The 26,783-nt window shown below is 47.1% G+C and overlaps 1 protein-coding gene across 2 annotated transcripts; it reads right to left on the reverse strand.

The window, feature by feature from the left end:
- Positions 1-6,876: 6,876 nt before the first annotated feature.
- On the reverse strand, positions 6,877-25,258 carry Cpt2 (carnitine palmitoyltransferase 2). Of its 2 annotated transcripts, XM_051171232.1 has the most exons (5): positions 24,977-25,258; positions 16,681-16,761; positions 14,636-14,742; positions 9,708-11,012; positions 6,877-7,441 (listed from the first exon to the last, which is right to left on the reverse strand). In XM_051171232.1, the coding sequence occupies exons 1-5, from the start codon at positions 25,126-25,128 to the stop codon at positions 7,110-7,112; spliced, it is 1,977 nt and encodes a 658-aa protein (XP_051027189.1). In that variant the 5' UTR covers positions 25,129-25,258; the 3' UTR covers positions 6,877-7,109. The 2 variants fall into 2 exon arrangements, with proteins under 2 accessions (XP_051027189.1, XP_051027190.1); XM_051171233.1 differs by lacking the exon at positions 14,636-14,742 and having other exon boundaries at positions 24,977-25,127.
- Between the last annotated feature and the right edge of the window lie 1,525 nt (positions 25,259-26,783).

A 26,783-nucleotide genomic window follows, 5' to 3' on the forward strand; every position in this document is an offset into this window, starting at 1 on the left:
CTGCTCTCCTAGCACCTGTACCAAGCCCTCACAGTCTGCATGCTGGGGGTTGTCACGGTTCTAAGTCCCACCAATAAAGCCCGTGTTGGTGGCACGGCGGTATGTGAAGGGAGTCTGAGCAGTGCTCCCTCCACAAATAAGAATGGACTCTGGAGGCCTTTGCTTTCTAATTCCTACTCTACCTGATCCAATGTGCAAAATACACAGGCGCACACAGCTTACATCAAGGCTCTCCAGCTCTTGGGAAACAGGCAGGTCAACCTACGGGATTAAAGGCATGAAGGCCAAGTGCACAAAGGGCAGAGAAGCCAATGGAGTGATGCTGGGAATCCAGCTGCTCCAAACTAAAACACTCCCTGCTCAGCATGGCTCTCCAGAAACCCAGGCATCTCTGCTGGCTCCTCGTCGCACATCCCAGACCTCGCTCCAGAGACCAGCAGCCCACTGCTGGCACTTACCCATCTACTCCACAAACTTCCCGGCTGATGGCCAGTCTCTGTTCACTTGCTGTGATGGAGTACTTCCTGGCAGAGTTAACATGAGAGTTCTGTGTCCCCTGAAGTTCCTCTTGCTGGTCCCAGCTTATCCCTTGTTCTGCTTCCAGACAACGCTTTGGAGTGAACACAGCAGTCATGAGCTGCTATGTCTTGTGGAACCAAAGCTCCCCGTCCACACGAGCTGTTGAGTGCAGTAGTAGGCAGGCAAGGAGGATGCTTTGCCTTCATATTTGGGAACCAAACATTTGGAAAACTTGTTTCCATAGACTATATTTCTCTAATCTACTGGACAAAAAAAAAAAAAAAAAAAGATTTTGTTTTTAAATTGTGTATACTTGTGTGTATTTAGGTGTAGGTATGTGGGTGTGAGTCTATCTTCATAGACCAAAAGAGGATGTCCTGGCCCTTAGAGCAGGAGTTACAGGCTATTGTGACCACCCAGTGTGGGTCCTAGGGACCAGTTCAGGTCTTCTGCAAGAGCAGTGTGTGTTCTTGACTGCTGAGCCAGCCATCCCTCTAGTCCATGTTTTCCCACCTCTGGGAGTAGAAGAGGCACACCATCCCCAGGCTGGCTGAGAGAGCCTAACAAAGGGTGCTGGCACGCTAGCCTGAGAGTGGGAGGGAGGTGCCTCTTTTGCCTTCCTTCAAGGCTGGCAGCCATGTCATGTATACGAAGGCCCCTATGTTCCCTGCTTCCTGAGTGCTTCTACACCTGACAGAGTGGAACTTCTATCCTCCCTCCCTCCCTAGAGGCAGACTCTCCCCCTACTAAGCCCAAGCTGCAGTCTACTCTGGAAGCAAGCAGGGAGCCCTGGACTGGGCAAGTAGCCTTTCTTTTTTCTAGTCTCTATAGTCAGTGTGTGTTAAGTTCATGAAATTAAATATTCATGGTTCAAAAAGACTGGGGAGCCAGTAGTCATGAAGAAGTAAAGGGAAATTGAAATAGACTATGCAGACATTCAATACCTATTTAACCAAAAAGCAACAAAGAAACTTAACAGTCCAAGACTTAGGAGAAAACCAAGAGCAAGTGCTGCGTTTACTGTGTGATGAATGCTCAAGTGTGCCACTCAGGTCTGCATGGAAGGAGCATCCCTCTGCCGCTGCTCCTGCTCGCTGTGCTGGTCCCACCAGTGTGATAAAGAAGGAAGAACTTGGTCCAAAAGAGTTCACAGGTGCTAGCCTTAAAATCTATGATGAAATCAAAGGCCTTTCAATACATATAAGCAAAAATACAATTCGAGAAAAGATGCCTTTTCTAATAGCAGTCTAGGGTGAGGTGCATGTCAGGGCCAGAGTTCTGGCATCGCATTCCTGACCTCCTGAGTACACTCCAGGACCACAAAGAAATTTAACAGCAAGAAAATACACCTCCTCCCCCAGAGTAACAAGGATTTAATCTCAAAGGAATTTGTAACAATGGAGAATATTACTAAGCATCAGTGAAAGTCATTAAAGGCCCATATTATGATGACAGGTGGGAAGACAATGTTAAGACACATTTTTAAAAATGTTATATAAATATAATTGAACCTGCAACTTCTGTTTAGTATAACTTGAATCAATTCCTGAGTCACAGACGGGAGACTAATGTACCAGATGCCACAGTGTACAGAGCAGTGGCAGTTAAGCTAGTATGGTATTAGCTCTGTGGTAGCCAAGTAGATCAATAAACAGGTTAAACAGACCCATTGGTACAAAAGAACTAATGACAGATGGTGTTATAATTGAACGTGTTAATTACTAACTCTGAATGTGCAGACACAAATGTTAAACTGCAGTGAGGCACAGAGCCCTGTTTCACTGCACTGAATGTAAGCTTGTAAGCGTGGGTGCCTGCTGCTGACATGTGGGAGGGGCAGATCCCTGGCTCAGCATCTGCCTCGCTGCAAAGCCTGGGCAGGGGCCACCCATTCTTCATGTGAACAATGAGCACGGTTCACTCGAGCGAGTTACTCAGTGAGATGAGTCCAAACAATGTCTGAGCCCTGCTCCTCCTTGCCAGGCCTGCACCTTATACAAGCCAACAATGGTTTCAGGAGTCCCGGGAGATGACAAGGTGGGAGCAAATATGTGGAGGTCAGAGGACACTGTCGGAGTTGGTTCTGTCCTCCCTCTATGATCAGAATCCACTTGACAACAAGTGCCATTACTCACCAGGCTACCATCTTACTGCTCCATTTTTCTTTAGAAATTTGTGTAGGGAGGGCCATGTGTGCCATGATGCATGGGTGGAGGTCAAAGGACAATTTGTAAGTCTGCTCTTCCCACCTTGTGGGCTCCTGGGAATTGAACTCAGCGTGGTGACAGGCACCTTTACCCACGCCACTGAGCCATCTCACTGCTTCTGGCTTTTGTTTGGACGTTAAGTAAAAGTGCTCAGTCTGCCTTTAACTTATCCCTGAGCTTTCACCTTTTTTTTTTTTAGGTAGAGCAGTGAGTAAACGTGGCTTTTTTGTGAATAACAATGCTGCGGTTGTGGTATGCTGCGTGCTTTGTGTACCACCGCCTTTTCTGCTACTTCTGCATAGCAGAAACACCCAAGAACTCTACTTGACTGCCTGTGGTGAGCACTACACAATACTGTCGGAATTCTTCAGTAAGTCAGGAGCCAGTGGTTGAGCCCCCTCACTGGTGGCCCCTAGAGACGGGGAGCAGGCGTGGGGGTAGGGGGCTTTGAAGCCAGCCCTCCAGAAAGCCGCAGGGCTTTATGGTCTCCTGGCATGTTTTATGCAGCACATTCACTTGGCATTGTCTCCAAGGGTTCTCTAAACTAAATGCTCGAAAAGGGTTATACAGGAGCAAACCAGGAGTGGGGCATAAGCCTTAGCTGCTCTGTCTCTTCATCTGTTCTTCCCAACAGGAAAACTGTTGAAAACCCCACTTTCCTGGCTTCATTGCAGTCACCAGATGTGCCTCTCTCAGGTGGAAGCCTGAGACTGGCAAAAGCATTCCCAGCGGAATGAGCCAGCCCTTCACAGCAGGAGGAGGGCTGTGCCTCTGCTACAGGGAGAGGTCAGCATGCTCAGCACGGGGTCAGGCCTCCTCCAGCACGCTGAAGCTACTGGAAACAATGTTCTGACCAGATGAGCATACAGGCCACACTGTTCTCTAGTGACCCAATACCCACTGGGAACCAGCCTGACTCACATCTGCTAGCCCTCCCTGGCATCGAGGACACACTAATGCCTGCCACCCTGTTGCTTCTGGAGAATCTGGCTGTTTTCAGATGTAAAGACAAAACATCTGCCCAATAGCTGCCTCTTGGCGCTCCCTAAAGCGAGAAACAGGAGAAACATAGCTTTGCCTGTGTTCCTTAGCCGGAGCTATGAGCAGGCTCTGGACCTAAATGGTTTAGAACAGAAAGCCAATTTAATTCAAGGAGAAAGCCTTCAGAGTGGATCAAATTTAGAGCCAGTTAGGGCTGTTTCACAATAGTTCACTTAGGAAAGCTCCACGGCCTCTGGGGAATTGTAATCACCATCACTGTCACCTCAACCAGCTACAAAGAGACTGGGAACCAGAAGTGATCTCAGGCCACAGTCAAATAAAACAGCGGCAAGACTAGGGAGTCCTGATAATTACTTTCCTGTTGCTGTGATAAAATGCTGTGACCAAGACAACTTACGGAAGAGTTGACGTAGGCTCACAGTTGCAACGGGATACGAGGCCAGCAGGGCAGCATGGCAGCACGTGGCAGGAATAGGATACAGAGATCTCTCGTCCTGCACTGTAAGCACAAAGCAAAGACCGCAAACCAGAAGTAGCCAAAGTCTTTTTTATCCTGCTCAAAGCTGGTTCCCAGCAAGATCATACTTCCTAAATGTCCCCAAACAGTGCTGCTGTCAATTGGGAAACAAATATTCAGATGCGAGAGTTGATGGTGACCTTTCTCATTCCAACCACAGAGTGGAGCAGGTACTCTTCCCCTCCAGCCTGGGCAGCGTGTGCGTGTTTAAGACTGTGATGCTGAACACTCTAATGAGAATCCACACAACACTCACCAGGGGCTGGAGGCCACTTGTAAATGTAACTTTTGGCCACCTGATAGAATTGTCATCTTGGAGGCTTACTGCCTCTATCTGCTAACCTAGGCCTAGTCCTGGAAGCATCTAGCCTCCACACAATCTAATCTAGGCCTAGAATGGTTTCAGCCTCTATGATTTACTGCTAAATAAACTCACCCTTTCTAGCTCTGGACTCTAGTTGGGTGGTTCAGTGCAGCTGTTCTGGCTCAAACTTCTCTCCAAGCTGACTGATTCAAACTGGCTTCTCTCAGTTTCTCACTGAATTGCTCTGCTTGGCTTCAAATTAATTCTGTTTTCTTCTGGGTCCATATGTCTTCACCTGTGTCTAGTTTGTTCTCTCTTCAACCTCTCTGTAAAACTCTCCCCATAAAACTACCTCTGAATTCCACAAACTAACTGAGCTGCCATGAACTCAGCTTCACTACACTGCCCTCAACTCAAGCGAACTGCCTGAACAGCACTGACTAGAACTCAGAGATCTGCATGCCTGTCTCCTGAGTGCTGGGATTAAAGGCATGTACCACCATGCCTGGACCTAAGCTTTTCTTTACCTGAAACTTGCTCTATACCAGGCTGGCCCTGAACTCAAGAGATCTGTTTGCCTCTGTCTCCTAACAGGAAAGGCACGTCTGTAGTCCAGCTGGGTCACACAGACTTAGAAAGTCTCTGGATGTTATCTCTTGCCAAAACAGCCATGTTCTGAATTTAAAATCCTCTACAGTCACTCTGTGAGATACGGTGCAAAAAGTAGAGATTTAACCAAAGGGAGAAACACCAGTGAGGTGAGAAGGGGCAGGCTTCCTCAGCGCTGAGGAGACAGCCCAACTCCATCAAAATCAGCACAGCCATGTTAGGTACAGGAGCATAGAAGGCCCTAACAGTGCCTTTTCATAACCTTCAGTCATTCTCTCTGAACTCTTACACTTCCGTAGCATCCGTAGCTGGATGGTTTTATGTCAACTTGACACAAGCTAAAGTCATCTGAGAGGAGGGAACCTCAATTATAAAAATGTTTTCACGCCTTTAATCCCAGCACTCGGGAGGTAGAGGCAGGTGGATCGCTGTGAGTTCGAGGCCATCCTGGTCTACAAATTGAGTCCAGGACAGCCAAGGCTACACAGAGAGACCCTGTCTCGAAAAAACCAAAAAAAGAAAAAAAAAAAAAAAAAAAGAAAGAAAAAAAAGAAAGAAAAAGAAAAAGCTTGCATAAAATGGGATGGTAGGCAAGTCTGTAGGGCATTTTCTCTCTCCACACCCCCACATCCCCATATCACAGTCCCCACCCCTGGTCTCAGATCTTTTATTACCCATCGCAGCCACTTGCTGATACTCCACGACTGAAGTGCTACCATGCAGGGCCTGCAATATCTGCTGTAGACCTTTAGCAGTTCTCAAAACAGCTCCATACTCCCAGTGCAGACCCGGCCCATCAAGCAGTCATGCCACCCTGTACCACCTGAAAGAAGCCTACCGTCCTGGGATCCCCTCACTGACAGCTCCTGCCCTGCTGGCCACACCTTAGTTACACATCTCTCTACTTTCTACACTGTCTGTGCCTAGACCACTATTCCCACAAAGTCCTACAGGGAAATACCACCACGCCAAGATGCCCTGGACAAACACCCCTACCCCTACCCCAGTCCACACAACTTCAATTGCTTGTCTCGTTCTTCATATCAGGAACACCAGTGCTCTTCCTAAACTCATCCCTGCCTTATTATATCCTACCAACTATCCCAAAGACAAAGTGAAGCACAGTTCCACCGAAGTTCACCCTGAGGAGCTAATGAGTTTATCGGGCTTCCTTACAGCACATAAGTGAGAGGTTACTTATAAGGATGTGGACACCTCGCCCCCAGCTGGCCACACCCGGTAAGATTTACCCACCAGACACTAGAGCTTCCCTGTAGCTGCCAGATGGAGCATCACTCCCTTCCCATCCTCAGTCTTTCCTGTCTCAGCAACTCAGAGGCAGGCAGATCTCTGAGTTTGAGGCCAGCCTGGTCTACAGAGTGAGTTCCAGGACAGCCAGGGCTACACAGAGGAACCCTGTCTCGAAAAGAATAAATAAATTCTTTAAAGAAAAAAAAAAAAACCTGGGATTTCTCATTTACTAAAAAAGAATAAACTTAAGTAGTCTTTCAAGCCATGGGAAGAACTTCTACTGCAAGCGGATTAGTCCATGCCTCAGGAAGGAGTGCTTTTAAACAGACTGTATTCCAGAGATGGAGACCCAAGCCACTCCAAGACTGGGACCCTGAGGTCACTATGCTACCTGTTCCTGCTGTTGGAAAGTTCTTTGGGAGATTAGGAAGCAAGGTGGGGAATTATAATAAAAAGGGAACCATGTCTCAAGCAACAACTGAGCTTTATTGCTGTTTAAACAATAAATATACCTGAGTTAGTTTTCCAAACTGTGTGATCCCCATTCCCTTTGGCTGGGACCTTTCAGCTCACACACACTGCAGCCCTGGCTTTCAGGCACCTCGGAACTAGTTTTGTTAGGCACAGATAGTACCTACCAGCTACATGGACACCCATGTTTGTGATGAGGAAAAATGGAGGCTTCTCATCCACCAAGAAGCTAAGTTTTGATGGCTTTGCCTTCCAAGGCATCGAACATGTCTTCTAAGCACTTCTGGACGCAGCGGAGAAATTCCTGGGCGTTGCGCCCTGAGTAGGAGGAGACATTGCAGCCTATCCAGTCATCATGAACAGAATATGCGATGCCAAAGCCATCAGGGACCACGGGGGCAAAGCCACCAACACTCAGTGCTGGGCTGCTCAGAGTGCTCGTGGACAGGATGTTGTGGTTTATCTGCTGGTATGCAGGGTCCAGATAGAGCTCAGGGAGGGTGACCCCTCTGGCTGTTGCCAGATACCGTAGAGCAAACAAGTGTCGGTCAAAGCCCTGACCTGTCAGAAACAAACAGAAAGCCAAAGTCTCAGGACCTCACAGTGAATAGGGTATAGGCAACTCCAACATGGTGAGTCAAGGGGCGGGGGGGTGTAAGCAGCCCCAAGATGCTGAATGAAGGGGGTTACAAGAAACCCCAACATGGTGAGTTAAGGGAGTATAGGCAACCCCAACATGGTGAGTGAAGTGGGTGTAGGCAACCCCAACATGGTGAGTACAGAGGATGTAAGCAACCCCAACATGGTGAGTGAAAGGGGTGTAGGCAACCCCAACATGGTGAGTACAGAGGATGTAAGCAACCCCAACATGGTGAGTGAAAGGGGTGTAGGCAGGTAGGAACTTTCACACAAAAAGTAGAAGGGTCTTCTCAGCTGCCAACACATGGGCTAAACATGAACGTAACATGAAAGCACAATGCTGAAAGCACTGAATGGTGCATGCCCGTACTCTCAACACCAGGGATGCTGAGGCAGGAGGACTTCAAGTTTAAGGACAGCATGGACAACAGGGCAAAACCCATCTATCAAAAACAAACAAAGGCCATGTGTGGTGGCAGAGACAGGAGGATCTCTGTTGAGTTCAAAGCCAGTCTGGTGTTGATATTGAGTTCAAAGACTACATAAAGAGACCCTGTCTCAAAAAACAAACAAACAAACAAGGTCTGGAGAGCTGGCCCGTGGGAGCATTTGTTAATCCTGCAGAGGACTGCGGCTCAATTCCCAGAACCCACATGGTGGCTCACAACTGCCTCTAACTCCAGTTCCAGGAGATCTGATGCTCTGTTCTGACCTCCACACAGTGCACACACATACATGCAGGCAAAACATGCTCACACATAAAAAACATGCTCACACATAAGATAATACATCTACAATAAGCAAAAGGACTGAAACAGTTCAGAGTTGGGATGGTATGAGAAGACACTGAGAACAATGAACTCACCTGAAACAGGACCCAATGGGTTCACCCCTCAAACACACACACACAGACACACATACACCACACACACACAGACATACACACCATACACACACACACACACCACACACACACACACACACACAATACACACACAGACACACACACACCACACACACACATTCTTTTTTTTTTTTTTTGGTTTTTCAAGACAAGGTTTCTCTGTGTAGCTTTGGCTGTCCTAGACTCACCTTGTAGACCAGGCTGGCCTCAAACTCACAGCGATCTGCCTGCCTCTGCCTCCCAAGTGCTGGGATTAAAAGCGTGCACCACCACGCCCAGCGACACACACATTCTTACATGTACTTGAGTGGGTAAAAAAAAAAAAAACTAGGGTAAAATTCAAAGATTATGTGTAAAAGACTGACTGGATGGAACAAAGTGCTAGGGGCAGGCATCTCCCCGGGCTCTAACCTCAGCCTGTGGAATGCTGGGCCGGTGTTAGCTTCCTAACTTAAAAATGGAGGAAGAACGACTAGATGTCGTGAGCACCTCTCAGTTCCCAGCTCTGTTGAACACCACACAACAGGACTGGTCTTTGAGATCCTCGGATTACAAAATACTCTAGAAAAAAATGACTCCAGCAGAACCAGAAGCAGGTGGACCTCTGAGTTCTAGGCCAGCCTGGTCTGCAGAGTGAGTTCCAGGATAGCCAAGGCTACACAGGAAAATCTTGTCTCAAAAAAACCAAATGAATGGGGCTGGAGAGATGGCTCAGAGGTTAAGAGCCCTGCCTGTTCTTCCAGAGGTCCTGAGTTCAATTCCCAGCAACCACATGGTGGCTCACAACCATCTATAATGAGATCTGGCGTCCTCTTCTGGTGTGTAGCTGTATATGCAGACACAAGATTATATACATAATAAATAAATAATTCTTCACAAAAAACCAAATGAATGAATGAATAAATAAATGTGGCGAGCTTCTGAGATGACCTGTTTACAGTGAGCTGACACTGCAGCTGAGGTGAAGTAAGAGGGACCGGCTTACACATCCAAACTGCTAAAAATGTGCTTGATGACCAATAAAAGGCAGGGGAAAAACAAAACAACGACAATAAAACAAGCCATTTGCCACAGCTGAAAGTGACTTTTAAGTGAGGGGAAAGTTCCCTGTGTTGTCTTAGTGTCTGATCTCTAGTGGCTCCTCTAGCTGTTCAGACGTGGCTAGCATAGGGAAAAGACCATTTTGGGAGTCGGCAAGTGGATTAAACCTAGTGATGGGTAGGGATCAGCTGTGGCTCACTGAGGGCAATAAGACCCATGGTATTCTCCCAACCCGCGCCTCACCCATCGCTGCTTCTTTAGTCAGCTGGCCATGGTATTTGGAGCACTCAGCCATCATGTGCTGAAGCTCGCCCACACTGTGCTTGGAGGGCTCCCGGATGAACGCCTCGGAGCATCTCTTAGTGAAGATGGAGGCTGGGCGAATAGTCTCCGTGCGGCCGTGCTTGAAGGCTGCAGTGCTGCAGGATTCATAGGTAGCCACTGTCTGGCCATACTGTCTCAGGAAGGCCATCTGGAAGGCCAGCTGGGCCACTGCATCAGGGCTCAGCTTCTGCTTCTTCAAGAAGTCCTTGCCACCCCTCTGAAACTGGATGGAGTCAATGCTGAGAGTTTTCATGGTAGCATCAAACTTTTCCTTAGCGGTGGTGATGCCAGCCTTTAAAGCATCGCTCAGCTTAAAGCTGAGTTTCTGCACAGACGCAGAGGAGTCGGTAGCAGCTGGCCGGCTCTGGGGAGTGATGGCAGGGGTCTGAGTGCTGTCTTTGAACACTTCGTTAAAAAACCTAAGCACCGCTACACCATCCCCCCACGCATGCTCAAAGTGGACTGCAGCGGTGCCATCCTTGGCTACGATGAGGTTAAAGGACTTATCAAACCAGCGGTTTGTGCCATCGCCATGCAACATGGTGTGTGACAAGTGGGTGACATCTTTCATTGCAAAGTCATCCAGGCAGAGGCAGAAGACAGCAGAGTCCACTTTCCTCAGGGCTTCCTCGTTGCCACCTTGCACCAGCTTCTGCCTGAGCTCTGCCCAGATGTCCCGATTCTCACTGGTCAGATACGCCAGGGGAAACTGAGGCACAGTGCTGCTGTCGGAGAGAATGTACTTCAGATGTGCCTGAATTTCTGAGGGGCTCACAATGTTCCCATCTCGATCGAGGACATCAAAGACATAGAAATGTCCTTTTCTTAGGACCAGGAGGTGTCTAGCCTTGGCATCAGTAAAGAGTTCATCACGACTGGGTTTGGGTAAACGAGTTGAGTTGAAGAGCCGGAAATACTGGGACATGTCCAGGGGATACGCGTTGACCAGGTAGGCTCCGTACCAAGACAGAGAGGAGGGAACAAAGCGTATGAGTCTTTTGAAGGCATCCGTGTCGCTTTTGGCAGGGTTCAAGTGGAACACTTCCGGCTCTAGAAGGCCAGCCCGAAGTGTCTTCAGAAACCGGACCGCAGACACGGTCATGTTGGTCGCCCGGGTCAGCTGGTCATTGTACTCTGGCTTTGGGTCCGGATTGAATGCCATAAATGGATTAAAGTTTAAAACGACAGAGTCTCGAGCAGTTAAATACATATCAAACCAGGGCCCTAAAAAAGAGAAAACATAAAAAGCTAAATCTTTAAAAATAAAATTTAAGACACAAAAGGTCTCCAGCTCAGGCGGAAGAAACATCATCAACTTCAAGGAGGCCACTGTATTTGGCTGCACAGTAATTCATGACACTAGCAGTATCACGCAACGCATGGCCTCAGGCGTCTGGATCCTGTTACTTCCAATAATAGTTCTGAGGTTCCCCCAGGTTACAGCAGGCATCAATTCTTTTATTTTTACGGCTGAGTAAGGTTCCATCATATGCATATGTAGGGGAATTTTAATTCAGAACATGGCTGCTCTGGTAAGAGATCACATCCAAAGACCTTCTAGGTCTGAGTGACGAGCTAGAATACAAAAGCCTTCAGGAAACAGGCAATCAGACTGAGTTCAAGGCCAGTCTGGTATATCATATCAGATAACGAAAAGCTTAGGTCCAGACATGGTGGTACATGTCTTTAATCCCAAACAATGAAGTAAAGTTAGTTTGTAGAAGGAAGCATCCATGTTTGAAAGTGATGCCTAATTGAGTGGCAGACAAAGTGATGAATCAGAGAAGATTTGACAGAATAGGATACGTTCAACTCTCAGGGAAAGGGAAGTCACCTAAAGAGAGGGAGGGAAGGGGAGGGAAAGAGAGACAGAGACAGAGTTTTACTTGGACAGTAATAGAGAGACAGGTTGCAGAGACAGAACTCGGGTGAAGACTGAACGAGCCAGAGAATGAGAAGAAACCAGAAGATTAGAGCAGACTGTTGGAGTTAGTTTGAGACCAAGAAGAGCAGCAATTCAGAGGCCAAAAGAAAAGCAGATTAAATAAGTCAGCTGGGAGAGGAGTTTGAGCCAGAACAGATGAGTTGAACCAGCCGGCCCAGAGGCCAGAAAGAACAAGAAAGGGTGAGCTTATTAGTAAGTCTCAGAAGCTGAAAACATTCTAGGCCTAGGTTAGATTGTATGAGGCTAGGAGCTTCCAGGACTAGGCCTGGGTTACCAAACAGAGGCAGTAAGCATCCCAGACAACAATTGAAGCAGGCAAATAAAAGCTCCTTCTGCATGCATATGGTACATTTTGTTTATCTACTCATCAGTTAATGGACATGTGGGGTCTTTTCATTTCTTAGCCAAACATGATATTCCTATGAACCTTTATATGCAAGTGTGTACAGATGTTCTCATTTCTTTTAAGGATATATGTAAGCTAGCTAAGTCTCTGCTAAGCCTTTTCTTCCCAAAGATTTATTTTATTTATTATTATGTATACAGTACTCTGCCTGCATGTATACCTACAGGTAACAAGAGGGCATCAAATCACATTATAGATGGTTGTAAGGCACTATGTGGTTGCTGGGAGTTGAACTCAGGACCTCTGGAAGAACAAATAGTGCTCTTAACCTCTGAGCCATCTCTCTAGCCCCTCTGCGAAGCCTTTTAATTTTTTTTTTTTTTTTTTAGATTTGTTTGGTTTTTTTTTTTTTTTTAGATAGGGTCTCTCTACACGGCCCTAGTGGTCCTGGAACTCACTCTGTAGACCAGGTTGGCTTTGGATTTACAGATATATGCCTGCTTCTGCTTCTTAAGTGCTGGGATTAAAAGTGTGCCCCACCACACCTGGCTTCTGCTAAGCCTTTTGAGGACTACCCACAAGCCCTATGTGAGTGCTCTAATTCCCACAGCCTTAAAAGCAACTGTTATTATGTATGTATCTCTTTATCCCTTGACAGGGTCTCACTGTTGCCACAACTGGTCTCAAATTTGTAATTCTTCCGTCTTAGCCTTTTGGGTAGTGAGAATTAAAAAAATCCCAAACAAACCAACGTTAAAGTCCAGAGAATGAGAGAAGAAAGACTGAAAGAAAGTGTGATCGTATTTAGGCAACTGGTAATGGCTAAAACAGACGGAAGAAGGCCAATCTCCAAGCGGCAGGAAGACAAGAACAATGCGCTTACCCAGCAGGCCACCAGAAGACCTGCTTGAGATGGTGGCATTGCCCTTGCCTGCTGCTCTACATAGAATCCTTCCCTCGCTCTGTAGAATATAGGCTCTGTTCTCTCCATCAAGATAAGCTGGGAGACACACACATCACAACCAAGCTCACGGATCTCCCCCACCCCACTTCTTTACGCTGCACTCCATGAGGAGGTTACTAGAAACATCTTCCTAGAGAAGCCGATCAGACATGACACCAGAGACACCCAAGGCACAAACCCAAGGCTGAACCCAAGCACAAAATAGTTATGTCTAAGCCTGATCAGCCCCAGCCTCATCCACAGAGAGCATCTCACTAACTCTATAAACAGCACGTATGTATAATGGATAAAATTATAAACTATGAGCCGGGCGTGGTGGCGCACGCCTGTAATCCCAGCACTCGGGAGGCAGAGGCAGGCGGATCTCTTGTGAGTTTGAGGCCAGCCTGGTCTACAAAGCGAGTCCAGGACAGCCAAGCTTATACAGAGAAACCCTGCCTTGGCCGGGGCGGGGGGGGGGGGGGGGACAAACCAAAATAAACAAGCTATAAACTACTCCTTTAATCCCAGCACTAAGGAGGCAGAAGCAGACAGATCTCTGTGAATTCGAGGACAGTCTGGTCCACAGAGCGAATCCAGGACAGCCAGAGCTACACAGAGAAACCCTGTCTCAAAGGAAAAAACAAAACAAAATGCTGGGGCACAGTGGCGCACACCTGTGATCCCAGCACTCAGGAGGCAGAGTTTGAAGCCAGCCTGGTCTGTCTACTAAAGTGAGTCTAGGACAGCCACGTCTATACAGAGAAACTCTGTCTCAAAAAAAAACAAAAACAAAAACAAAAACAAAAACCAAACCAAACAAAACAAAAAAACCTACAAACTATGAGCCAAGAAAATGGCTCAATGGATAAAGTGCTTGCTGTCCCTAGGAGCCCGCATGGAGGAAGGAGAAACTCAGTCCTGCCATCTGTCCTCTGACCTCCACATGCATGTTGGCGCACATGAACCCCCACCAAAAATAGATAAATGTATAATTTTTAAAAGCCTGTATTGTTCTATGTATCGTGGTCCATCTGTAACCCTAGCTACTTGATGAAGAGGGATTATAAAGTTGAGGCCAGCCTGGGTTACAAAGGGAGACCCCCATCTTAAAAAAAACAAACAAAAAAAAAAACCTAAAATTTTTTTAAAAAGTATAAGAGCAGAGGTGAACACTACTAACTCTAGACTGAAGACACAGAGAACTGACGTTTCACAGACCAACTGCTCTCCCCAGATCTCAAAGGATGGATCTGCCAGTAACAAATATAAATGAGAACAACACAGGCAAAAGCCTGACAGATAGTTCAGGAAGCAGATGCGGCAGGTTGGCAGGAGCATGACTTTCACCAGAGAGGGGGTGAGATAAGGCCACAGAGGACAGTTAGCCCAGACAGTGACGGACACAATGACACTCAAGACAGAGGACTGACTCTTGCATCGTTTTCAGACAAAATCAATTAAGTTCTGTCTCAACCCCACATATAGTGAAGGCAAGCCACTGGTTTTGAGCATAGATGCCAACCCACTTGCTTAAGCACTGGGATTCAAAGCCTCCTTCCACTTACTACAGGAAGGGAAGGGGCGGAGCCCCACGAGCCCCGCCCACTCACCTGAGATGTAGCTGGTATGCTTGTTCTGCTTGTCCTGAGCAAGCAGGTACCCATGCAGCTCCTTCCCAACGCCATTCTCAAAGCTCTTACACAACTCTTCTGTCTTCCTGGAATGTTCAAGAAAAGATAGATGAAACCACAGCAGGGGAATACATGATTTTCAAGTTCCTAGCCAGGATTTCACACTCTGATCCCCCACAGTGTATCCCAGAACCTGGGAGTATGACCAGAAAGTACCGGGCTGGACAGATGGCTCAGAGCATTGTCTGCTCTTCCAGAGGTCCTGAGTTCAATTCCTAGCAACCACATGGTGGCTCACAGCCATCTACAGTGAGACCCGGATGCCCTCTTCTGGCAGGCAGCATACATACAGACACAACATAATAAACAAATCTTCAGCAGAGCGTGGTGGTGCACATCTTTAATCCCACCACTTGGAAGGCAGAGAGGCAGGAAGATCTCTGTGAGTTCAAGGCCAGCCTGGACAGCCAAGGCTACACAGAGAAACCCTGTCTCAAAAATACCAAAAAAAAAAAAAAAAAAAAAAAAAAAAAAAAAAATCAGAGAGAACCTCTGAAGAGAAGAGCACAGATCAGCCTAGAATGGATACACCTAGGGACCTGGGAAGGTCAAAGGTACCTTGCAAAGCCATCTGTCCACTAGGGGTAGGTTTCACACAGAGAAAAGTTTGGGGGTCAAAAAGAGCTAAGTTTGACCACTAGCTCTGCCACATTCAAACTGGATGACTCCAGACGAATTACCCAATCTCTCCAGGTCTCAGTTTCTACTTGCAAAAAAAAGAGAGATGATAATGCCATCTCAAGGAATTAAAAAACAGAGCTAAGGACTGGGGGGATAGAGGAAGACATGACACAGTAACTGGAAGCCATGGCTCTGTTCGAGGAACTGGAGGTGACTAGACTGTGAACAGTTCATCTGTTTCTTTCACTGTGCACTGAAGGACTCTGTGGCTCTAGTAACAATACTAGTAACGTGCACAGGCAATCCCCGGTGTGGGAAACAGCACCAGTTATGCTAGGCCATGAGGGCTTGATGCAATTCCATTCAGACAATACCCAATGTGCTGCCATGACTTCCTAAGTACCAGAAACCAATATGGCTGAAAAGTTTACAGGAGTTAACTGAGTGTGGTGGCACACACCTTTGATACTAGTACTATGGAGGCAGAAGGAGGCAGAACTCTGTGAGTTCAAGGCCAGCCTATCTACATAGCGAGTTCCAGGACAAGCAGTATTATGTATAGAGACCCTGTCTCAAAACAACAACGGCAAAAACAAAACAAAACCCAAAACAAAGAAATAAAACAAAAATCCAGGGTTTTATTCTCTGGGAGTCCTGGTGGCTAGAAGTACAAAACCAAGGCATCAACAAGATGTTCTCTCTGCACACCATGGGAGAGAATCTTCCATGCACTTCTCTTGGCTTCTGGTGTTGGCAACAATCCTTGGTGTCCCTGGCTTGTGGACACAACACTCCAATCTCTACCTGAGTCCTTCATGGCTGTGGCTGACTCTCTTAAGGACACCAGTCATGTTGGATTAGGGACTCACCTGATCCCTGCAGAACCTCATATAAACTAATTACATCTGCAACAACCTGGTTCCCAAATAAGGTCTCATTTTGGGGTTCTAAAAGGACGTGTGCTTGGGGTGCAGTGCCCCATTTGGTAAACATCTTCAGCGAGCAGGCTCTTATGAGCCTCCCTCCCCAGAACACAGGGCTCTTGAATCTGACCAGTACTAGCCAGCCTCCCAGACATGCCTACAAGATAAAGCACAAACAGCCACTCTGGCTTATACTCCATCTCCTGCTGAGTAAGTTAGAGGCCTCTCACCCTGGCTTCATAAGTCCTTTGTGAATGAAAACCCAAGTCCTGAATTTGCAAATATATAAACCAGGTCCCAGGTTCTGGAGGCCTTGCCAGACCACAGATATCCCTTGAAGTTTGGTCAGTGACCACTACTTTTGAGCCTCCCTTGAACTCTGCCCGCTAGCAATGGTCCCCCAGGCTTCTCAGTGTTTACCTGAAGTGGCTGCCATCCAGGAGAGGCTTCTGTGCACTGAGGTATCTCCTCATGGTGTCTTCGAGTTTGGGGATAGGCAGCCTAGGGAGAGAGCAAAGTCAGTGTGAGGCCGACAGTATTGGAAGACCATGTAAGACACTGGTCCATGCACTTCGCAAGCCAAACTAGTAAACCAACGAGTGGATAACTAATTTCCCCTTTAAAAAAAAAAAATGCAAAAGCCAGCAACAAGTCAGAACTGCTGGACAGGCTGGGACAGTGGTAAAGCACTTCCCTAGTATAGCATACACGGGGTCCTAGGTTTGGTTCCAGCACCACAGTCCGTACGTGCTATCAGAACTGATGAATTCATTACTGTATCAACAGCTAAGTCTATCCCATTCGGGTAAAATTACCATCCAAGTATAATAGCAATGACAGAGTCCAAACGGGGAAGCAGAGACTACCTCAAGCATGTCTGCTTCTGGCCACAGTCACCCTAACTGTATGGCTCTAAGTCCTGCCCTTTGACTGAAGACACATCCCATAATATCCATGATAAAAACAAAAACAACTTTATTTGTAAAACATTCTTGAGCATCTTACAAAAGAGAATCACACAAGAATAAAACCAAGGCGGATGTGGGGGCACATGCTTTTAATACCAGCACCTAGGAGGCGGAGACAGGTAGATCTCTGAGTACAAAACCAGCCTGATCTACATAGAGAGTTCCAGGACAGCCAGGGCTACACAGAGAAACCCTGTCTCATGGCGGGGAGGGGCGGGGGCAGACGACAAAGATCTGTCCAAAACAGCTCGATAGGGAGGCTGCACACACTGAAAGGTAGAAACCCCATGCCCAGCACCAGCCCTGTCAGGAATCGCCTGGCATCGCCCTGTGCTCAAACGGCAACAAAAGCACTCACTGTTGACTTACTGACCAGCAACAGACTCCCTAACTATGGCTATGATGGCGAGCATACCGCTCCGATGGTGAAAGGAAATGCAGACAGCTTGGCATCTTGTCTGCCATTTCAATAGTTTTGTTAAAAGACACACACCCTAGTATTAACACAATAATAGCTTCTTACTTTACTTCTACCAAGATGAAATTAACAGTTATATGCAAAATACTGAACCTTATCAATCATTCGTGAGAACCAAACCATTACCCACAAGCAAAGCTCAGTTATGACCTCCTACACTGCACCTATTAATTTTAAATGCATGTTTAGCTATAATTTAATAATAAAATACAAATTATTTATAGCCATTGTGAACTTAGATACCCCAAGTAACCAGCCATTCAGGGCATTTTCACCCCACAGACTACCTTCCAGGCACTGATTTGTACAGAAGTCCCACATGCTACCTCTACAAAATTTATATTTCTTAGGCTTTAACACCAAGGATATTACAGAAAGTGTTTTCTTCTTTTTAAGGCAAACCCTAAATCAGAGACAGCGGTGGTTTGTTAAAGATGGCTCTTAATAAAAACTTCTGAACGACCAATCTCTGGCCTGAATGAACTTTCTTCAGCAAATATGGACATTTTTAGAATGGTGACTTTGTTTTGAATTAGTAACCGTGTAATGAAAGGTTTTTCATTGCTGTGACAAAAGTCCTGAGCAAAATACTGTAGAGAAAGAGAGATTGGTTTGCTCACTTCAGGAGAGCTCCTGGGATGGACCCTGAATTGGAACATCTACTGGTTTCTGTGCTGTGCACATGCTCCCGCCAGAGACACCTTCCAGCCACCAGCGTGATGTCGAGCATGAAGCCAGGCAGATAGGCACGGAACTGCCTCTGTGGTTACGGCAGCTTATGGAGAAGGCCCTTTCCGCTCTTACCTCTTCTCTGATCACTAGTGGTCCATGGGCCAACACAAGGAGGCTTCTAATAAACTCATGTTCAGTGAATTAGCTTATTATTTCCTCTTCTGCCCAACTTTAGTCTGTTTTATGCTGTTACAATGCAGGCAACATCATATATAGAGAGAAATGTACACTCTGGAGGCCGGGGGGTCAGAGAAGTCTGGCTGGCTTTATTTATTCATTTATTTTATTTTATTTTATTTTTTGAGCATGGTTTGGGATGTACCTCCCTCTTCTTTCTTTCTTTTTTTTAAATTTATTTTATGTGCATGGATGGCTGTATGAAGGTGTCAGGTCCTCTGGAACTAGAGCTACAGACAGTTGTGAGCTGCCACATGGGTGCTGGGAATTGAATCCTGATCCTCTGGAAGAGCAGCTGGTGCTCTTAACTGTTAAACCATCTCTCCAGCCCCAATCTATCTCTCTTCCTTCCATCCTTCCTTGCTTGCTTCCTTTGCTTATTATTTAGAGACAGGGTCTCACTACGTAGTCCTGGGTGGCCTAGAAGTCACAGAGATCCACCTGCCTCTGCTTCCCAAGTGCTGAGGTTAAAGGTCTGGGCCACCTCACCTGGCGGAAGACTAGATTCTCAAAGGCTATCTTGCAACATCATACCAGGACGGAAGGTAGCAGCACACAAGTGCTGACACTACAGAGATAAGCCACTGTGCCAGTTCAAACTTAGCATTATAACAAATTTACTCTCACAATAACAACCCACTCCCAAGAAGAACCTACTCTCCCACGCTGCGGGATTTTTGATCCCGTTGTGATCCCTGAGATTGTGAACTGTAAAAGCCTGTCTTTTGTTTTGTGCGGTTGAGCCCTAACACACACCTTTAGTCCAAGAACTATCTGTACACAGAATTTAATAAAGTTAGCCCTAGGTCAAGAGGCGGAGCAAGGAACTGGCTGATGGGGATGAAAGAACAGGAGAGGCTTTGAGTTGAGGGGGACTTAAGACAGCAGGTAGATGTAGAGGGAGCTTTGGCTCTTGAGCTCTTCAGCTCCTTGGCTTTGGGGGCTTTTTGAGCTTTGAGCTAGCAGGCCTTTGACCTTGGGTTTGGGGTCTTTTCCTGTTGACCTGTCAGTTGAGCTGGCGAGCCTTTTGGGCCTTCTCTATCTAAAGCTGAGCTGAGCAGGAAGGTCAGCTGAGAGCTTTCTCTGCATCTCTGAGCTCGGTTTTCATGCCAGCATCTAACTCCTGATTATTATTACTATTATTATTATTATTATTAATCATTATCATTATTATTTATACAGTGCTCTGGCTGCACGTACACTTGCAGGCCAGAAGAGGGCATCAGATCACATTATAGATGGTTGGGAGCCACCATGTGGTTGCTGGGAATTGAACTCAGGACCTTTGGGGGAGCAGTCAATGCCCTTAACCTCTGAGCCATCTCTCTAGCCTGAGTCTTTTTTTTTTTTTAAGGTTTATTTTTATTTATTTTATGTAGATGAATGCTCTATCTGCATGTACCCCTGCATGCCAGAAGATGGCATCTGGCTCCTGAAACTTTACTGGTAAAATAGAATGATTGGGATTTTCTTTTAAACAACACTCCCAGGTTTTTCTCTACCAAATTTAGTGGCAGGAGAGCCCAGTGAGTAAAGGCATTTACCACCAAGCCTAATGGCTCCTCAGGGACCCACATGATGAGCAAGAACCTAAAATTTGTCCTCTGACCTCCACGTACCAGACACGGTACATAAATGCACTTGTGTACACACATACACACAAATAAGTGTTGTTGTTGTTTTTAATTTAGTGGCAATTCTTACTTATTTTCCTCCTCACTAGACTATGAGATCATTAATGGTGCCTGTAATTGTTATCATACAGAAGATACAGTTAGAAACTCTCCAATTAGCTGGGCGGTGGTGGCACATGCCTTTAATCCCAGCACTCAGGAGGCAGAGGCAGGTGGATCACTGTGAGTTCGAGGCCAGCTTGGTCTACAAAGCGAGTCCAGGACAGTCAAGGCTACACAGAGACACCCTGTCTCGAAAAAACAAAACAAACAAACAAACAAAAAAAAAACAGAAAGAAAGAAAGAGAAAGAAAAGAAAGAAAGAAAGAAAAGAAAAGAAAAAAGAAACTCTCCAATTATCCCATGCACTTGACAGCATCATCATCTGGGTTTCTTCTCTCATCCCCCTCATCCTAAACATCTGTGTCTCCTCAGGACTGTATATAGCCCAACAGCTTACTACTCAATCTTTACAGGTTCCTCCACGCAGGGAGTTTAAGAGTGAAGCTGGAAGCAGTACCATCTTGCCAACTGCACTTTTTTTTTGGTTTTGGTTTTGGTTTGTTTGTTTGAGACAAGGTTTCTCTGTGTAGCCCTGGCTTTCCTAGACTCGCTTTGTAGACCAGGCTGGCCTCGAACTCACAGATATCTGCCTGCCTCTGCCTCCTGAGCGCGCTTTAGCAATAGTATGGCACGCTAGAAAATGCATGGCTGTTGACATCTGACAGTCCTGAGTTCAAACATTAGGCCACTTTCCAGGAGAGAGTTGAGGGTTACAAGGGGTGGCAGACAGAATGGGATGTGTCTGATTAACAAGGACGGGACTTGATGGGCAAAGGATGATAAAATGAATTCCACAGCAGTGATGGTTGCACAATGCTGGGACTATGTTAAAAATCATATACTTGAGGACTAGAGAGATGGCTCAGTGGTTAAGAGCACTGACTGCGCTTCCAGAGGTCCTGAGTTCAATTCCCAGCCACCACATGCTGGCTCACAACCATCTATAATGAGATCTGGTGCCCTCTTCTGGCCTACTGGTGTATAAGCGGCAGAGCTCTGTATACATAATAATATATAAATAACTCTTTAAAAACAAAATCATATACTTGAAAACAGTGACTTCGGGGCTGGGAAGATGGCTCAATCAGTAACATAGTGTTTAAAAAGCACAAGGGCCTGAGTTTGATCCAGGTGTGACAGCTTATGGGCGTAATCCTAGCCCTAGATGTAGCCAAGACACAGGAATGCCAGGGGTTAGCAGAACCAGTCCAGATTGCTATCTTGGGTAATGACTGTTTTTTTTTTTTTTTTTTTTTTCATTGTCAAGTGACACAATCTAGAAGCAGCTGGAAGTAATCTCAACGAGGAACTCTCTGGGTCGGGCTGGCCTGCAGCGTGCCTGTGAGGGATTTTCTTAGTTGGCTTACATGAAGTTGGAAGACCCACCCCGAATGTGGACTTCCGTCCTCATGGTCAGATCTTAGGAGACCCAGTGAACACGGATAAGACAGGACTACTGTGGGATTTTTAGGAAAGAGCAAGGTTCACTGGCGTCGGTTACCGAGAGATTAGGTGCAAGCTACGTCTTACGCGTGCGGCTGCCTCTCCGCAACCACGAGGAAGCCTGCTTGAGAATGAAGCCACACAAATGAAGAGGTCAGCAGAAGGCAAAAGCAGCATCCATGTGGATCCCGGAAGCCTGTGTGAGCTTGCAGACCTCCAGTTACTCAAGCCAGTTTAACTGGACTTTCTGCAACATGTACAGAGATTCTTATTATAACGATCTTTTTATAGAGAGTTTCCCAACCATCCTTCCTGTAACAAAATCAAGATGGGAGGACATCTCAGTTCCTTTGACTCCCAGGGGAAATTCACCAGACCTTAGAGATACTCACAGAAATTTCATCTTAACCACGCATGCTTTCCGCCCCGCCCCACCCCGTCAACAGTCTTTTGCCCTAATACAGATGAAGGGAAATGCTAAGCTGATTTCCCTCCTGTGTAAGCTACTGTGTCACCTGCGCTCTCACACCCAGTCTGCCTCCCAGTGACAGGGACTTTGGCATTCTTCCTGCAAGAACACAGCTAAGATGCATTCTCTGTCACAGGACCTAGTTATAATGGGGACAGTGTTCACCAAGAGTCATTTAGGAATAAGGGTATTGTGGGTATCAAGAAGACCGGCCTGAGCTGGGCGTGGTGGCGCACGCCTTTAATCCCAGCACTCGGGAGACAGAGGCGGGCGGATAGCTGTGAGTTCGAGGCCAGCCTAGTCTATACAGCGAGTCCAGGTCAGCCAAGGCTACACAGAGAAACCCTGTTTCAAAAACAAAGCAAAACAAAAATCGACTCCAGGTCAGTGTCACCTCTTTGAGGCGTCCCTCACCTCCCCACACGTTAAGTCACACACCGAGGGCCATGGTTCTCTTGCAGCACCAGTCGCCGTGCTTGTCATTGCCTGCTGAGCCCGAACCCCAGCCACGCTCTGCACAAGGGCTCTATATGGGACTGTTGAATTCCAATCACTCCCTCTGGAGCTGGAGTGACAGGCCGGTGTGGACACTGGGAGCCGAACTCAAGTCCTCTGGCAGACCAGTAACCACTCTTAACCACTGAGCCCCTCCTCTAGACCCCCTGTTATATACATCTTAGTATACACAAAAAAACAAAACCCACAACACTTTTTAAAAAAGATAATTCAAGGGCTCCTACTAGAAAAGTCCAAGACCAACGTGGCTGAAAGGAAGCAGTGATATGAGAACAGACTGGAGTGACAATGATTCCCTCCCCCCCCCCCCCCCCCCCCCCCCCGCATCCCTGGCACCTTATCTCAAGTATCGACAAAGAGTCCAAAGAACTGTGTGTTGCCATGCACCTCACAGATGGCTGTGCAAAACCATAGCTCCAGTGGCAGCTACAGAATCGGAAACTGAGTTCCACCAGGCCTCAAGGTCAGGGGCTCCTTGCCAAGTGTGACATCGCTGTGAGTGTCAAAGCAAATACATATTTTACTAGCCCAGAACTGCTGACACAGAGAGTGTTTCATCTAAAAACCAGTTCTAGGCGAGGTACCACAAAGTCAGTGGTTCCATGAGGGGTGTATAGTACTATGTGGTTTGTGGGCGGGACTTTTTTTTTTTTTCTTTTTTTCAAGACAGGTTCTCACTATTTAGCTCTGGCTATCCTGGACTCATTATCTAGATCAGGCTGGCTTGGAACTCACAGCTGGCCTCCACCTGGGCTTAAAAGCATGCACCGTACCCCTGACTAGTAAATATTTGATTTAGTTCAGGAGCGTACAAATGTCCGTGCTGTGGATGGGACTAACGTGCACTGCCTGTTCTTAGGGTTTTTCAATTCTAAAATGCTCTTAAAGCTGGGTGAGGCACAGGGCTGCCTAAAGTCAGTGCCCATCTGACTCAGCAAATGAAAACTCGATTTCCCAAGTCCTCACCTTTCCCCTACATACTGGCCCAGATCTCACAAGCTGTCAGGAGGGCAGGTTACACCCTCATCCTACAATCGCAAAGATCCTTTTCTCTCTCTCTCCCCCTCCCTCCTGCTGAATTCAGATAACCTCACTGTAGTTCGCCTTACATGTTTGCACACTGGATGTCCCTGCTGAGAAGGCAGATGGTGGCACTGGGTTAAATAACTGCTGGGTGTGGAGACAAACACAAACCCCACAGCGGGAACAGTATCTTGGTGCAGTGCTGGTCTTTCCCTGGATGGAGCAGGAAGCTCCGGGATGGGAGGACCACCGGCAGCTGGACCAGGACAGTGAAAAGGGATTTTGAAACAGGTTTGGAGCTTGGTTCAGGACATAAACAATGAACAAAGAGAAGACAATTTAGGTTTGGCTTACAATGAAGTACTGGAGTAGATCTGGCCACCCAGATCAAAGCTGAGAGATCAAAGAGAAAACTAGACTCCAGATTTAAGGAAGTACTGGGTTTGGGGGAGAGGGGTTGCAGGACGAGGAACACTGTTTGAACGGACCGGGTAGTCTAGGTGAGGTGTTGGGGACCTCGGAAGGAATGCTAAGGAAGATTTGGTGGGAATTAAATTCCTGTATTAGAGCTGACCATGTAAGTTAAGACAGTAAGCGCTAGATGGAGGAGAAAGTTGTGCTTGCAGCAACTGATGGGACCCCAACAAACAGGGTACTGAAAGAGGTGTGGGCCGAGAGCTCTCAGCAATAGCCAAAAAAACTGACCGAGGGTGACCAGTGTTAGGAACTGGCTATCATCCACGGATGGTGGTGCCCTATGCTTTTACAGAGGTAGGCAGATCTCTCTGTACGCCAGCCTGGGTCTACAGAGCTAATTCTAGGACAAAGAAACCCATCTCAAACAAAACAAAATAAGGAATTGGCTACCCTAGTTGAAAGGATTCAGGTGGTTTTCAGGCATTAACAGGCATTAACTGTGAAGGGCTCAGGATAGCTGCCTGAAAGATTAATAGAAAGGAAGTTTGTAGGAGTCAAGATGAAACTTGCAGACAGAAAGGTTGCGGAGGGGACATTAAGGTTTCTGAGTCTTCTGAGCAGGGAATTCTCAAATCGCCAGCTTTCCAAACTGGGAAATGTGGCTGCCTCCAGGGCGGAAGATCCGGGGCGGAGGTTCAGGGCAAGTCCTGAGTGCCAGGAGTCAGGCCTGCGGCCGGGGCCAGGAGGCTGGGCTCACCTGGGCAGGCTGTTCTGGTAGTGCATGGTGGGCACAATGCTGTGCTGTAGGTACTCGTCGGGCCCCGAGCTGGCACTAAAGGGCCGACTAGGGGCTCCCAGGACAACCACCGGGTCGCGGGGCCAGGCGCGCAGAAGCAGGCGTGGCATCATCGTCCCGGGCAGCAACGGCGGCTCGAGTTCCCGGCGACTGAGCGAGTTCCTGAACAAGCAGGCCGCTGCCCTCAATGCCAGGGTCACGGTGTCAGGGACTCAATGTCCAGTTCGTCTCCGCCCACACGGGCACTTCCGGGCGCGGACAGGCGGAGGCTCCGCCCACACCCGACCCTCTCCCAGATCCCGCCCACATACTGGCCCCGCCCGCTAACTGGCCACGCCCACCCTAGCAGGAAGCAGTCTTTAAACAGTAAATCCGGCGTCTTACCTCCGCTGTCCTGTATTAGCTGCTTTCTTTTCCTTTCACAGAACTGGATAGAAATCAGAGGTAAAGAAAAAGAAACGCTGAAACTTAGCATTTGGTTTTTCTTTTACTTTTCTTTCTTATTCTGAGACAGGGTTTCTCTGTAGCCCTGGCTGTCCTGAACTCGCTTTGTAGACCAGGCTGACCTAGAACTCAGAGATCGCTTGCCTCTGCCTCCCTAATGCTGGCACTAAAGGAGTGCGCCACCACCGACCTGCGAAACCTGGCATTTGGCAGACCTAAACTGATCACGGCTTGGTCTCTAGAGTCCGAAAACATTTCAAACCTTTATGTCCTCTAAGTAGAGAACACAATTAACAAACTCTCAGGGTTCTAGATTTACCAAACAGTAGCCATACTTATTTCACCAATATAATTTAAGGGAAATGCTTCGCTCATATTAGGTCCACGTGGCACTCCCTCCCCAAGCTTGAAGTCTTCGAAGTGAGTGGCTCAGATGCCCTGCCAGCTCAGTTGGGCAGTGTTTAAAAACTGTATAGTCAGGTATTGGGGGTGCATACCTGTAATCTGCAAGAGAGGCAGAGGAAAAGAATTAAGAATTTTAGGCTACATTCAGCTACATAACGAGTTTGAAGCCATCCTGGGCTACATGAGACCCGGTCTTAACCAAAACAAACAGAAGGCAGGAAAAAGAATACAGGAACCGGAAATGAGCATCCTTTTTTTCAGCTTGAATTTTTCAAAGGAAACAAACAAACAGGTTACCTACCAAAAGGAAATCCTTGTCCTCTGGCTCTGAGTGTCTTCTAGGCTCAGTCGGCTGTAGGAGGCTGCCAGTCAGCACATATGGGTCCTGAAGTTTCCAACTCTGACTGGAAGATTCCTCAAGTTGAACATTCCTCATCCATCAGTAAACCAGCACAGGCGAGCAACATATACCCCACCCCTGGCCTCGGTCTCATCTGTAGACAGATGAATTAAAAGGCTCTGCTATCATCTTACAGAAAGAGAGGAGAGAGAGAGAGAAGAGGGAGAAATTACTCTGACCTGAAGCACAACAGAATTCCATTCTCAGAACATGACCTTCCTTTTAGCTCCATCTGTCTGTCAGGACCTTGTAGATGTGAGGCAGCCAAGTACATTTTGTCTGTTCCATAAGTAGGCAGGCAGAGCCAAGAGCTGGAACAAACCCCAAAGAGCACTGGATTTGCAGTTCAGGGGACCTGAGTATGTCTCTCAGCTCTGTCCCTGTTTAGGTGACAACCAGTTAAAAGGAAGATCACCGACAAGCTCTACACTCATTTACTCAAGAACTTAGAAAAATTCAAAACTAATGGGAGCTGGGGATGTAGCTCCGTGGGTAGAGCGCATACGTGAAGGCCTGGGT

Source organism: Acomys russatus, chromosome 29 (genome assembly GCF_903995435.1).
Source record: "Acomys russatus chromosome 29, mAcoRus1.1, whole genome shotgun sequence".
Classification (NCBI taxonomy): Eukaryota; Metazoa; Chordata; class Mammalia; order Rodentia; family Muridae; genus Acomys; species Acomys russatus.

Excerpts from the sequence above, each read along its gene's own strand:
- Cpt2 (XM_051171232.1), bottom strand. The coding sequence starts at position 25,128 with ATGATGCCACGCCTGCTTCTGCGCGCCTGGCCCCGCGACCCGGTGGTT. Across the intron at positions 14,743-16,680 it reads CTGGATGGCAGCCACTTCAG|GAAGACAGAAGAGTTGTGTA; the intron begins GTAAACACTGAG and ends TGAACATTCCAG. Across the intron at positions 11,013-14,635 it reads GCATACCAGCTACATCTCAG|GGCCCTGGTTTGATATGTAT; the intron begins GTGAGTGGGCGG and ends TCTCTTTTTTAG.